This window comes from Torulaspora globosa, chromosome 1 (assembly GCF_014133895.1).
Source record: "Torulaspora globosa chromosome 1, complete sequence".
In the NCBI taxonomy this organism is placed as follows: Eukaryota; Fungi; Ascomycota; class Saccharomycetes; order Saccharomycetales; family Saccharomycetaceae; genus Torulaspora; species Torulaspora globosa.
The window spans coordinates 1426752-1440700 of record NC_050727.1 but is presented as its reverse complement, the minus strand read 5'-3'; the positions used below and the strand labels follow the sequence as shown (position 1 = coordinate 1440700).

General features: G+C 46.6%; 9 protein-coding genes across 9 annotated transcripts; 4 read left to right on the top strand and 5 right to left on the bottom strand.

Annotated features, from left to right (window-relative positions):
• Positions 1 to 104: 104 nt before the first annotated feature.
• COX10 (protoheme IX farnesyltransferase) lies at positions 105 to 1430 on the top strand (the record flags this gene model as incomplete). The annotated part of the gene is made up of 1 exon (XM_037281776.1): positions 105 to 1430. One exon carries the CDS (start codon positions 105 to 107, stop codon positions 1428 to 1430), a length of 1326 nt encoding a protein of 441 aa, XP_037137671.1.
• Positions 1431 to 1790: 360 nt separating this feature from the next.
• Positions 1791 to 3308, bottom strand: GCD1 (translation initiation factor eIF2B subunit gamma; the record flags this gene model as incomplete). Its single annotated transcript, XM_037281775.1, has 1 exon — positions 1791 to 3308. One exon carries the CDS (start codon positions 3306 to 3308, stop codon positions 1791 to 1793), a length of 1518 nt encoding a protein of 505 aa, XP_037137670.1.
• Positions 3309 to 3759: 451 nt separating this feature from the next.
• On the top strand, positions 3760 to 5124 carry RPT4 (proteasome regulatory particle base subunit RPT4; the record flags this gene model as incomplete). The annotated part of the gene is made up of 1 exon (XM_037281774.1): positions 3760 to 5124. The coding sequence occupies one exon, from the start codon at positions 3760 to 3762 to the stop codon at positions 5122 to 5124; it is 1365 nt and encodes a 454-aa protein (XP_037137669.1).
• Positions 5125 to 5152: 28 nt separating this feature from the next.
• On the bottom strand, positions 5153 to 5794 carry HNT3 (DNA 5'-adenosine monophosphate hydrolase; the record flags this gene model as incomplete). Its single annotated transcript, XM_037281773.1, has 1 exon — positions 5153 to 5794. The coding sequence occupies one exon, from the start codon at positions 5792 to 5794 to the stop codon at positions 5153 to 5155; it is 642 nt and encodes a 213-aa protein (XP_037137668.1).
• Positions 5795 to 5886: 92 nt separating this feature from the next.
• On the bottom strand, positions 5887 to 6771 carry MRPL40 (mitochondrial 54S ribosomal protein uL24m MRPL40; the record flags this gene model as incomplete). The annotated part of the gene is made up of 1 exon (XM_037281772.1): positions 5887 to 6771. The coding sequence occupies one exon, from the start codon at positions 6769 to 6771 to the stop codon at positions 5887 to 5889; it is 885 nt and encodes a 294-aa protein (XP_037137667.1).
• A 200-nt stretch (positions 6772 to 6971) lies between these two features.
• Positions 6972 to 7493, bottom strand: CDC31 (centrin; the record flags this gene model as incomplete). Its single annotated transcript, XM_037281771.1, has 1 exon — positions 6972 to 7493. One exon carries the CDS (start codon positions 7491 to 7493, stop codon positions 6972 to 6974), a length of 522 nt encoding a protein of 173 aa, XP_037137666.1.
• A 148-nt stretch (positions 7494 to 7641) lies between these two features.
• On the top strand, positions 7642 to 9819 carry NIP100 (Nip100p; the record flags this gene model as incomplete). The annotated part of the gene is made up of 1 exon (XM_037281770.1): positions 7642 to 9819. One exon carries the CDS (start codon positions 7642 to 7644, stop codon positions 9817 to 9819), a length of 2178 nt encoding a protein of 725 aa, XP_037137665.1.
• Positions 9820 to 9839: 20 nt separating this feature from the next.
• SPT14 (phosphatidylinositol N-acetylglucosaminyltransferase SPT14) lies at positions 9840 to 11141 on the bottom strand (the record flags this gene model as incomplete). The annotated part of the gene is made up of 1 exon (XM_037281769.1): positions 9840 to 11141. One exon carries the CDS (start codon positions 11139 to 11141, stop codon positions 9840 to 9842), a length of 1302 nt encoding a protein of 433 aa, XP_037137664.1.
• A 291-nt stretch (positions 11142 to 11432) lies between these two features.
• Positions 11433 to 13778, top strand: HG536_0A08030 (uncharacterized protein; the record flags this gene model as incomplete). The annotated part of the gene is made up of 1 exon (XM_037281768.1): positions 11433 to 13778. One exon carries the CDS (start codon positions 11433 to 11435, stop codon positions 13776 to 13778), a length of 2346 nt encoding a protein of 781 aa, XP_037137663.1.
• Between the last annotated feature and the right edge of the window lie 171 nt (positions 13779 to 13949).

The window sequence follows — 13949 nt, the reverse complement described above, 5'->3', positions numbered from 1 at the left end:
AAAATTTCGATATCTTTGAAGGATAAATTAAACCAAGCTCGACCGGTGAAAGGAGTTGAGAGGTATCATTTGGCAGCAACAATTGGCGTTTAGGATCTGCTCGAATGTCTTTAATGCCGGTTGCTAATTTTCATGCAATCAGATGCTTCAAGGTTATTAGAACAAGCCCATTGAACTATGCAACGCGCTTGAAAACCGTGAATACCGGTCGAATATCCTCACTACGAGGTTTCAAGACTTGCAGAAGCATATTAAACCAACACCTGAATACTGCTCCGATAGAATTTACACCAAATATTCCTCGAAAGAGATGTGCTGGAGATCTAACCGAGACGGCTGCTAAGGCATTGAGATGCACTACCGATGTCAGCAGTTTAGTAGAGGAAACTGATCCTAAGCTACCGTTTTCAGTGAAAGTGGTAGATCGTAAAGTCAGAAAGGCCGAACGGGAGGCCTTGGCAAGCAAGAAAGAAGTGAATTTTAAGAAGCAGGTCATCGATCCATACGTACAGCTGACTAAGCCGAGATTGACTATGCTGGTGATGTTGAGTGCGATATGCTCATATGCTATTTCTCCTTACGCGGCATCGATAAGTGAGCTGTTGTGTCTGACGGTAGGTACGACGTTATGTTCAGCCTCAGCTAACGCTATCAACATGGGCAGAGAGCCGGAGTTTGATAGACAGATGATCAGAACTCAGGCTAGGCCTGTAGTGAGGGGACTTGTGACACCGCCTCAGGCATATAAGTTTGCAGCTATCGCAGGTACAGTAGGTACATCGGTTCTGTATGCTGGGGTTAATCCGACTGTGGCCTTTCTCGGTGCTGCCAACATAGTATTATATGCCTGGATTTACACGTCTTTGAAGAGGAAGCATATTATTAACACATGGGTCGGCGCGGTAGTCGGGGCACTTCCACCATTGATGGGCTGGGCTGCTGCGAGTCCCTTGTCACATCCAGGTGCCTGGTGTGTAGCAGGTTTGTTGTATGCTTGGCAATTCCCGCATTTCAACACTCTTAGCCACAACATCAAGAATGAGTACAAGAACGCAGGCTATGTGATGACAGCCTGGAAAAATCCTCTATTGAATGCCCGCGTGGCTCTGCGATACTCTTTACTCATGTTCCCCATTTGTTTTGGCTTTTCATACTACGGCATAACGGATTGGTATTATCAAATTGACTCTGGGTTAATCAATGCATGGATGTCTTTTTGGGCATTCAAATTCTACTGGCAGCAAAGGCGAAACTACTCGAAGTCTTTCAAGAACAGCATAAGGCCGGAAAAAGGCTTGATGTTGGCTAACTCCTATGCCAGGAAGACTTTTTTTGTAAGCGTTCTGCATTTGCCAGCTGTTTTGATCTTGGCAATTTTGCATAAGAAAGGACGTTGGGACTGGCTAACGCAGGACAAAGAAGATTCGTAGGTTTCAAATTCATCTCAAACACAAGAAAAACTCTATGGACCAATTCAGGACTGGCATTAAAATATGACGAAAAGACTTTTTGCGTCGTGGCTAAAAACTACTGGGCTTAGATCCATGGGATTAGTGTGCCACAGTTTGACTAATAATATAGATGTCATGCTTGTATATATGGACATAATGGCATTCTAAGAACATAGTTCCCAATTATAATGGTTCCCAACTTCAATTTTACCTTTGTGTGGGCATAGTGCACATTCCACAGCCATGGAAAACATGAAAGCTGAAGCGGCGCTGATATAGAAAAATCTGATATGCCTGTTCTTAGGACTGCTTATTGCGGTTTATCACTACACTTACGTACTAACGCTGGAAAAAATCATCATCTCCGAATGCATCATCGTCCTCGTCATAGTAGCTTTCTGGATAGTCACCATCCTCCCCACTATCGGACGAAATTGCCTCATCATCGTTGGATTCTTCCTCAGATTCTAGAGACATCCTGGTTAATGTCTCGCCTTTCAGCACAGTCCTAGCCTCGACCACAAACGACCCCTCCACGTAGCAGTTTGTCAGCTTGCTTTTCTTGCCGATAACAGCGTTGGGACCCACAATAACATTCTCTAATGTAACTTCGTCCTCAATCGTGACGTTGGCATGTAGGATAGAACCTGCGATATGACAGCGGTTGCCTATCACACATCCTGCGTCGACGGCAGATAGCTTGATGTTACTTCTCTCCAATATCGTGCAATCTGGGCCAATGATCGCATCAGCGCCAATTGCAGAAGCTGAGGCGGTTGTGGTCTGTGCATTTGTGGCCAAAGTTTGGGCTTTTATCCTGAGCAGAAATCTATTTGCTTCTGTGTATGCATTCAAATTGTTTGCTCTGATGAACGTACCGACGTCTGGCAAGATAAACATACCAACAGTTTCTCTACTTTTTGAGTGTTGCCAGGAGCGCCTGGCTAAATCTCTGAAGATCTTTCCCAGAGATTTATTACAGCTGATACGGTCTTTTGTCAATTCGTTCTCATTCTTGAAATAGCTTGGCTTTATAGCGGTCGCATTTGGTTTAGCGGCTGGAGCCTCGTCATCATCTCCATCGTTCTTTTCATCGTCTTCTGTCTTTTTATCGGACAGCAGTTGGCAAAGTTCATATGCGCAGAAGCAGATGAAAGAATTGACCAGCTTTGTCGAAACCGTAGCATTTGGATACTTCCACAGCAAATGTGTCCTTATCTGCAGATACTTGGATTTCTTAACATCCTCGGTAGGGTACACATCCAGCAGAACCGGTTGCGAATCGCTTCCCTCGTTATCCGAATAAACAGTGAAAGCCTGCTTGGTCGTCTGCTTCTTATCAGCGTTCTCCAGGTTGTTCTTGTAGTAAAACGTCAACGCAATATTTTCAGAATCCCTATTACGGTACTGATCTATCAGAATCTGAGGTGGGATATCAGTGACGAAATCACAAGGAAGCAAGGCAAAATCACCGGTGATCCGCTCCAACAGCTCCTTTTGCAGACATTCCCCGGTGGTGCTAGCCTTGGAGCTCACAAATTTAATCGGTTTTGGCCTTTGTAAATGATGCGCATGTACAGAAGCATTAAGTGCCTTTGAAAGCAGATCAAATTGCTGCTCTCTCAAAGACATAAAACTCTGCAGAGCTTCGCTAATTAAATCAATATCGTGTGTCGATGCCACAACATTGATCTCTTTAAAGTCAGCCTGATCACACCAATCCAACACATACTCGATCATTGGTCTATTACCGATCGGCAACAATGCCTTTGGCAGTCCTGTAGCTCCATTTCCCACTTCTGCCAGCGAAAACGGTTGCAATTGAGATCCTTTACCACAGAAAATGAAAGCCTGCATTTCGAACCAACCAAAACACTCACCAATGGCTTCACAGTCTTGCTAAAGGCATCGATGACTTACTGTATATAAGTGTCTTCCCATCAAAGCTGCTTAATTTCCATATTTTTCAGACCAGTTACCCGGCGCTCAATATCATATATAAAGAACAAAGTCTGGGACTTCAAGTTATTTAGCCGCTCAAGAAAGAACATACTGTAAAGGATCTGATCCGTCGGCTAAACTATGGCTATTCTGGACCTGAAGTGCGATCCTGGGGAAAGCGAGCGGCAACGGCGTGGATTTTAAGAGTTTTGGGAAATTCGCAAGTTACCCGGACCTGAGGGAGATGGTTTAAGCCCTTCTGCTATAAGAGAGGTCCAATAGATTTGCCACCGAAGAAGTGAGCTGCGGTAAGCAGAATTGCAGCCAGTAGAGATTGCTTATCGGTTGTGGCACGTACTTTATCAGGATGAGTGAAGAACACGATCCGCTGATGGCTGCTTTTGAGAACGAGCGCTCTCAAGAGGGACAAGATGGCGACCAGGAGAAGAGCAGTGAGAACGGTAGTGGCGGCAACCACGCAGACCAGCAGCAGCAAGGGCAGCAGCCTGCGGCTGCTGCTCCTGCTGCGCCGGAGGATGAAGGGGCTCCAAAGTTAGATCCGGAGCAGGAAGCGCGTGCGAAAGCGTTGAATGAGTTCAAGAAGAAGTTGATGGAACACAGGAGGTTCGATGATCAATTGAAGCAACGCCGCCAAACCATACGAGACCTGGAGAAGGTGCACGACAAGACAGAAAATGACATCAAGGCGTTGCAAAGCATAGGTCAATTGATCGGCGAAGTCATGAAGGAGCTGTCCGAGGAGAAATACATCGTGAAGGCTTCTTCGGGCCCACGTTACATTGTTGGTGTGAGGAACTCCGTAGAGCGCTCAAAATTGAAGAAAGGGGTTAGAGTCACTCTGGACATCACTACTTTGACCATTATGAGGATTTTGCCCCGTGAGACAGACCCATTGGTTTATAACATGACAAGCTTCGAGCAAGGCGAGATATCATTTGACGGCATAGGAGGTTTGACGGAGCAGATAAGAGAGCTGAGAGAGGTGATAGAGCTGCCATTGAAGAACCCAGAGATCTTCCAAAGGATTGGTATCAAGCCACCAAAAGGTGTTTTGCTCTACGGGCCTCCAGGTACAGGTAAGACTTTACTGGCTAAAGCGGTGGCGGCCACCATTGGCGCAAACTTCATCTTCTCTCCGGCCTCGGGTATTGTGGACAAGTACATCGGTGAGTCTGCCCGTATTATCCGTGAGATGTTCGCGTACGCTAAAGAACACGAGCCCTGCATCATATTTATGGATGAGATCGATGCAATTGGTGGTCGTAGGTTCAGCGAAGGTACCTCCGCAGACCGTGAAATTCAACGGACTTTAATGGAACTGCTTACACAGATGGATGGGTTTGACAACCTTGGTCAGACGAAGATTATCATGGCTACAAACAGACCTGACACTTTAGACCCCGCCTTATTGAGACCGGGGAGACTGGATAGGAAGATTGAGATCCCATTGCCGAATGAGGCAGGCAGACTAGAGATCTTCAAGATTCATACGGCGAATGTGAAAAAAAGCGGCGAATTCGATTTCGAAGCTGCTGTAAAGATGAGTGACGGTTTCAACGGTGCCGATATTAGAAACTGTGTGACTGAAGCCGGATTTTTCGCAATCAGAGATGATCGTGACCATATCATACCGGAAGATCTCATGAAAGCAGTCAGAAAGGTATCCGAGGTTAAGAAACTTGAAGGGTCCCTGGAGTACCAAAAGCTTTAATAACATAATGTACGTCCATATAAATAATTCAAACTGATGCAAAATGATTATCAAACTCTTCCGTCAGATGCTGCTTCAGCTTGGAGAACTTGCTATCAAAGTTCCTACCGCAATAATGACATATTAAATCATGGTCTTTCAGCCAGCGGTTCTCCGTGGTTTTGACATCTGCAATTTGACTTAATGGTAGTCTATCCCAACTTACAAAGAAATCGGTGGTAAAAGAGTTGTAGTGCTTCTTATTCTTTAAGCGATCCGAGTTCAGGTCCTTGGTCATCACATGAATGTGTAAATTCGCCATGGAGGGGACGCTGTGAACTCCAACTTGTATGAAATTCTCGATGAAGGACTCTTTGTCATGGAAGCTTTCCTTACTATCGAAGTATGGTTGCAACTTCAAAGGCTTAAACCGCTTTGTAAAGTAATCATAAACATAGTCCTGTGCTTTTGCGATATATTTTGCTAACTTATCCTTCACTTCATATTTTAGAGCTATAGTGGGATGACTTGAGCTAAGCGATTTATTTCTGACTATTACCAGCAGGTGGCATACTGATTTAGCAAACTTATCATGTATTATAGCTACTTCGTCATCGAAGAAAACAACCTCTTCTTTCCCAAAATCTTGTGGATTCCTTATGTAGGACTGTAAAGCAAATTTCCAGGACATGTTGAACTATAGTGGATAAACGCCGCTCTGATCTCTAAGTTCAAGAGTCATCTTATTATATATACATGTAAACCAGTCGATTTAAATATCCGTTACAGACTATCTTTCAGGTGATCGTAGATTTTTTGCCCAATAGCGTTCTTATCATCCTCCGTCAGCTTAGGTCTTGGCATCCGTGCCAGTTCCTTCTTCTCCTCCAAGAACGCCTTCTTGGTGTCAGACAGAGGCATCTTTGGTGCGACAAGCTTCGCGACATCGCGAGCCGTGAGAACGCCTCTCCTAAACTTGGAGTGTGGATTACGGACTGTCAGCAGCGCACTCTTCGGGATAGGATTCTTCACAATCGAATCGACCCAGAAAGTCTGTTCTCTGGCGAACACAGGGTCTGTGCCAAGCTCGCCATCTTCCATCGCTTCAGGCTTTGGCCACGGGATGATCAGCTCGCTTTCCCCTACCACGGATCTGTAGGGCATCACTTTCTTGTAATTCTCATCGTAGTACGTTCCCTTGAACTCCACGTCTCTGACGGCCACCGTCTTCGTTTGCCCAGGATTCGCCGGATCATCGATATCTGCGACCAACCGCAGATCCTGCTGCCTCATTGCCTTCGGAACCGTCAGCATATGCGTTCTCTGGCCCTCTAGCCAGTACTGCTTGGGCACTGGAACGCTCATCGAGGGCCCGTTCTCGTCCAGGATAAACCCATTAGTGGTGCTATCGTGCTGTTTAACCACGCATATGTGGCCCCTCTTCTCTCCCCTCGTTACCACAACCCGGTCGCCGGGCAAGAACTTCCAATCCTTGACACTCTGGAACTTCTCCTCCTCCTTCACGCTGGGCAGTGCTGATCTCATAAACGCCGGTATGGATTGATTCATCCTCTTATCCATCTGAGCCTGCATATGCTTCGGAACGTTATTCATTCGCGCTGCCACACGAGCCCCCACTTTAGACAGGTGCGAGTAACCACCAGACATCTCGAAATAGCTCAATTGGACCGCTAACCACCTCTACCACTGCTGATTCACACTGCTATTCTTCATCAACCAGGCCATCTTCTCGCTACTATAGCTTGAAAAATTCACGGGGCGGGTAACCGCCTTATCCACAGCTATATATGGCTTTAACTAATAGTACAAATTTGGCGGGAAGGCTGCAATTGGCAGTCTCACGACGGCTAACTGTCGGTGCAGATGGCTATGAACTCCTGCTCATCGATTTCCCCGTCGCCGTCCAGGTCGAACTCCTCGATCATCGCGCGTAGTTCTTCGTCTGTAAGATTTTCGCCAAGTTCTTTGGCAACTCTTCTCAGGTTCTTGAGACTGATCTTCCCCGTGTTGTCGTCGTCGAATAGCTTGAACGCCCTCTTTATCTCCTCTATGGGGTCTCTGTTGACGATCTTCTCGCCCATGATCAGGTAGAAGTCTTCGTATTGCATCAAGCGACGGCCGTCGCGGTCGTACTGGTCGATCAGATCGAGGATTTCTTTCTTGGGTAGATCGAATCCGAGTGCTCTCATGGCCACTTTCAGCTCGTGGTAGTCCAGATATCCATCGTTGTTCATGTCGAATAGGGAAAATGCTTCGTAGATCTCTTGTTTCTGTTCGTCCAACAGCTGGTCTTGCAGCGAGGAGGTGTCCACGGAGGGAGATGGCAGCGAGGGAGCGGGCTTCGCTGGCTTCCTTCTGATGTTGCTCATGGCTCGCGGTCCGGTCTCTTGTCTGTCTGCCTGTGGGTCCCAGCTTGTCTTAGAGGTTTATTGTAGGTTATGTTAGACAATAACGGGCACAGCTCATTACAGGAACAAACAAGAGGAAGAGCGAGACGGGGCGTTGGAATGAGAGTTTATGGCGGCGATTGAGGTTGGCGATAGAGTGCTCGTCGATGGGAAGCTGGGGGTGGTCAGGTACGCGGGGCTGACCGAGTTTTGCAGTGGTCTCTGGTATGGAATCGAGCTCGACAAGTGCGAGGGATTCAACGATGGAAGTGTCGAGGGCAAGAGGTATTTCAATATTCCGGGAAGGAAAGGAAACTACGGGCTATTTGCACAACTGGAAGATTTGAGTAAGATTGATGACTGCGGCGGTCTGAGAGACGAGAATCGCAAGTTGACCAGTGTGGTTGAAGCCTTGGAACGCAAAATTCGACAGTTGCATCTGCAGCGGAGCGAGCTGAAGCGAGACTCAGAAGTGCTGGAGCTGCAGAGGACTGTCAAGAGCCTAGTCCAAGAGCGGGCGGAGCGCATTGAAAAGCAAGCCAAAGCTGTAGAGGAAAATAAGCAGCTACATGCTACTATCAAGCTTTTACAAGCGGAATTGCATGCTGTGGCTTCCATATCTCCAGGAAAGGCGAATTCAACCGAAGAGGCCGTACGGAAAAGTAGTCCGGACGAGTTGAACGGCCTCAATGCGATCCTGAAGACTGAGAACGACAGGCTTGCAAATGAATTAAACATTGCGACCAGGGAATTGATTAAGTTGAAGGAGGACAACAGGCAGTACGAAGCGTTGCACACGGTCTACATCGATATTGAAAAAGAGTTACAAGACCAGTTGAGCACATTAGAAAACTATATACTGGCAGAGGGAGAAAGGCGTTGCGGAAGTGCAACTATCATAAGCTCAGCTGTTGAGTCCTCTGTTTCCAAAGCTGCTGCTACCAAAGCCAAGCTTTATGATGAGCTTTACACAGCTGTCTTCCCAGACGACATGCCTTCACTCCAGCTCCTGGAGCTCCAGTATGATATTTTGCAAAAATCTTTCGCTAATGCCCCATTTGACTTATCTATCCAGAGTAAGCTGACAGGACAACTATATTTTCTTGTTTTGCGTGGGCTGGCAAACGAAGAATCAACCAGACCCCCAATCCAGTTCTTTGACGTGTTACGAAACGAGTTCGGGAACAACGGAATTATCTGCAGCGAGCTACTTTTGGGTCACTTACGAGATGATATGCTGAAAGTCCGTGAACTCATTGACTTCCTAAAAGATTCAGATTCATTGGACTCCGATTTCAGATTGGTAATATCATCCCTGTCTTCAATTTTTGGTGAGATTTTGCCTCAGTTACTGTCAGATCGTAGAAAGGAGAATTCATCCGAAGACCTACTTAGATCAATCCACAACCTTTATTCGGTTTCACTTGCAATAGAGGAGCGATCAAGAGCGCTTGGAGAGAAAGCTGGAGTCGATCCGGCACCCGCGACTGCGTGTCACATACGCCTATCCCATGTGCTTGAAGTAGTTTTCTCCATGATTAGATATGTTCCTGGATCAGACGTTCATCCTTTTGAGGAATTCAAGCCGGCGCTTGAGGAAATACTCGCTGATCTGAAACAAAGTGAGACGGATTCAGCTTCTGCAGTACAATATAATACAGTACCTCGGAATGCTGGTGTGTCATTTACAGACTCACAGGCGGTAACGGAAAACCCTGATCTCGACAATGTTGCAGATTTAGAATCCGAACTTTTAAAGAAGGAAGCTAGGATAGAGGAGCTGGCAGTCAAAATCCAGCTGCTTGAAATCAAATTGCAAGAAAGTCATACCAAAAAGGCAGCTCTGGTGCAAAAAGAAGCAGAAAAGATGGAATGGCCGAAGGAAGATGATTTACACTCTGACGCGCAACCAAGCACAGGCCTGAAGATGGAGTCCTCTGTCGATGTTCGCCTCTGCAGTCCGCTGACCGCCTCCCAGCTGGAGGCTCTCGCAAAACAGAGCATAAATTCGGAGATCGTTGGCCTACAGAGAGTGGTTGCCAGCCTCACAAAACACCAAAGGAAGGATCGGCCCAACTTCAGCTGGCTTTATGAAGGCGAACAGCGTCTGCAGGCCCCGACTACAAAGGCGCATATTGAATTCAAAAATAAGCTTTCTGACCTAACTACAAGCGCCTTAGAAGTTGCTGATTATGCTAGGATGGTGGATTATCAAGAAGATTCGACAGACAAGCAGAAAAAGTACATACCGAATGCAGTCTTCAAGCAGAATGTTCTAAATCTAAAGATTAAAGATATTTCTGCATAAATGCTCGTTGTCATATTCTATCAATGAAACTGCCTCGGCGACGGCCATTTAGGCGCCAAATCGATCTCGTCCCTCGGATAGAGCCACTCCAACATGATGTAAGTGATGTATTCAACGATCGCGCACAAAACATAAAGATGTCTAGCCCAGCTGCCATCTCTTGCATAAAACCGCTTCACCATCTGGACCCATTTTTTGTCCCGAGGAGTAGCATCTCTGAAAACATTCCCGTAGACTTTCTCAGTCCTTTTAGCCACATTCAGCCAGTTATACATGGTAAAGATCTCTCGATGGAACGAGGAGGTATCAATCCCACCAGATTTGATCAAGCTGATGCCTTCATTGGTTGCCTCGACGAGACTGGAAACAGACGTCTCCGCTGCATGAACTGTCATATGCTTAGGTAAGACCTCTGGGATGCCGCCAACCATGGTTGATACTATGAGTAGGCCGCAGGAAGCAGCCTCCACTAAAACAGTGCCAAAAGCTTCGGTCAGACTGGGATGCAAATATATATCGCCTTGGCACATAACTTCTCGCACTTTTTCGTGTGCCACAGAGCCCATCAGTTGCACTCTGTCCTGCAGTCTATGAGATTCCACCATTTGCTGTAATTCAACGTATTTGGGTCCATCACCGGCAATTAAGAATCTCACTTCTTCATGCACCGAGCATATTCTGGGAACAAGCTGTGTAAGCAAGTCGGCACCCTTGTTGGGATATAGCCGACTAATCACCACGATGGTGATAGTGCCATCTGATGGTTTTTTGTGCTGAGGAGGACGGAAGTCCTCGCTCACTACTGCATTAGGAATAACAGATATCCTTTCTGGCGGAATATCGGCACGTACAATCATATTCTCCTTGCAAGTATGCGAAACACATATTACCTTGTCTGTATTCGTCAAAGCAAAAGTAAGCAGCTTATTGACCAGGATTGCTGATATATTCGCAAATCCATACAACGAATGATCAGTAAAGACCGTCTTAAGCCCCATCGTGTTGGCATGGAAGAGAGACTCCAAAGAAAAGGTAGACGCACTACCATGAGAGTGCACAATTTGAATTTGCTCCCGAATCAGAATGTTCCTAATCATCGGAAATGTGCCAAAGACGTTGGGGAACGTAGTCTCCCTATGAAGAACGAAGTACGGAACGTAATACACCTTGAGACCGTTCGTCAGATATCGTACACCAATCCGATCGCCGTAGGCATGCGCTATTACAACGACAGAATGTCCCAACTGGATGAGACTCTGTGCCAGGTGGTAGATGTGGAACTCCACACCCCCTAATTGAGGGAAGAAGAAGTCACAGCACATTCTGCTAGCGACTTCCGTCGCGACTTGTTAGTAATCCGACTATGCTAGAAATATCTCCTCAAACTGCTGATTCTGCATACGCTATATTGTAACCCATCTTGAACTGCCTTGGGGAGTCGATTAGAGTTCCTTCCAGCTTCTACTTGCTTCATATGGAGAGCTTCATTTAGGTGATGTCTTCATAGTAAAGTCGCTAGTGCTTGAACTTCGGCGAAGTTGAAAGGCTTACACAGCAAACAGCCCTAAGGCAGCAAACCAAGCTTCGATTAGCCATCTAGGTTGAGTTATAGAATGAGGATACTAGGCTCTCGGAACGCTTATGATCTACTGCCGAGTGTTGAGGCAGGACAGCTGGAGAATGGCCAAGAGGAGGCTGACGACCTGCCTTTGGAACCTCCAGAGTATGATAGGCTAGCTGGTGAGGAAATGGCTGAAGAGGAATGGAATCCCATGGAACAGATGGAACTAGATGATCCGCAAGTTAATGAGCCACTTGTTGAGAAAGTCATCCGCCTGAGAGATAGATTCAGCAACAACGTGGTGAAGCCTGTGAAAGATAAGATTGTCGACCCATTGGCACAGTTGCTCGGTCTACTATCCGATAAGATAGATTACTACTTGAACAAGGTCGGGAATCCGCTAATTCTGAGGCGGTTTTTCTACATATTCATGATGTCTGCGATCGCATACCTGGTTATCTCTAGCGGCTTTATACCTAGCGAAAGGACATCTGGCTTCAAGGGAATGTTCTCAGACCATGAAGTTCTGATGGAGTATGCAAGGGGATCAGTGGATCTTTCAAAATTCGAACGTGATTGGGAATACATAAGTAGCATGCCTCATATGTCGGGAACCAAAGGTGACGCGGCTATCAGGCACTTTGTGATGGAAACAATGAACAATAATAAGCTGAAACTTACCAAGGAGGATGAGCTCTCTGTCTATTCGAGTTTTCCTTATGAGATGTCTCTGAGAGCAGTCACAGGAGAAGAATCGCTCCAACTAAATGTCAGCACCGAAAACTTTAACCCACTCAGCGCAACTGGGGAGCTGAAAGGCATTGGATTGATCTACGGGAATATGGGCAGTTTAGAAGATTTACAGAAACTGAAGGATGCGGCGCTGCTCGAAGATGACTTCATATTAATGGTCCGCTACGGTGAGCTGGTTGGCGAACAAATACTGGTTGCAGAGAAGTTTGGTGCAAAGGGCGTGCTCTTTATTACCGACCCATACAACGGAAACCAGGACATAGTTCAGAAGAAATCAGTGGGAATCCCGCAATACTGGCCTGGAAGCCCTCTGAGTCGCGGCGGCGACGAATCCGATGCTTTCAAAGATCTGCGAAATATACCGCGAATTCCTACAATGCCCTTGTCATGGAACCAAGGTATGCGGCTTCTTTCTCTGCTCCCTGACGACGGGGTGCAATTCGAGGACGGCTTTTACAGCGGTAGACTAGGTGTTGTGCATCTTGACATGGTGGTGCAGATGGATAACAGGGAATTGCATCCTGCCCACAATATCATTTGCAAAATAGAGGGACGAGAGCAGAACGATAAAGCAATCATAATCGCCGCATCAAGAACTAGCGTCACCAATGGGGCAACCTATCCTGCATTTGGGACTGCAATGCTTCTCTCGCTAATTCAAATGTTTCAGGAGCTCAAGTACAAGTTCGATTGGAAACCTTTGAGAAACATATACTTTGTTTCCTATGGCGGAGCAGAGTTCAATTACGCAGGGTCCGCAGGATTCACAGCTCAAAAACTGACCAAAGTGAAAGACCATGTCTATTGCATGCTGGATATTAGTCAGTTGAGTCTTGAGTCAGGCTCCAGGAAGATCGATATACAGGCACATCCTCTCCTACATCAATTTTTCAGCGAGGAAAACGGAAACATGGGTTTCGACATCACTGTGGGGCATCCCAAGCAATATGGTGACTGGATCCCGCTTATGGCTAACGGCATCCCCGTATCAGTGTTCTCAGCTCCAGAAGTATTGAAATCTGGGCCTCCCATTGAAACATCAGAAGACGTGTTTGATAATGTCAGCACATTACTGGAGGCTCCAGGGAACCTCGCAACATTATCAGATATGATTCTTTACGTATTGCAGTCATCGCTAAAACTAGTCGATATGCCTTTCATTCCATTCGATATCACTGAATATGTGCATTACGTCGACAAACTACTGGAGCCGCTTGAGAATAACCATTCGAGCACCCTAAGATTCCAAGACACCATCAAAGCTCTATTGACCTGGAAGAAAATCGGCGACGAATGGTCTGCCTGGAGGAAAGGATGGCAAAATATCGTGTTCTCTCGCGACGAAGGGATAGAGCCATCCTTGATATCAGTGCATAGATGGACCTGGAACAAAAAGCTATCTAACATTGGCAGACGACAATGCGCTCCTGGCGGTTTGAAGAATCGGCCCTATTACAAGAACGTCTTGTTCGGTCCATCATTCTGGACACAGCCCAACGATGACTCCTGGAGCTTTCCGGGGATCAGAGACGCAATCAATGAGCAAGATTGGGCGAAAGCACAGCAAGAGCTTGACATTGTTGCCAATGTCCTAGCGGAATCTGCTGCCCTCTTCCTGGAAGAAACTACCGATGTTGGCACGTAGGAACGTGCAATTACCTCCACTCTGACTTCCGCCAGAAGGACCCTGACAAAGAGAGTCAAGTGAGTTTAAGAGAGAGCCATCAGGGCGCCAAGGAAGCCATCACTGGGCCTAAACTCGACAGTCTGGATCAACTGGAGCGATGTCCATCATAGACAAGCATCTTCACGTGAT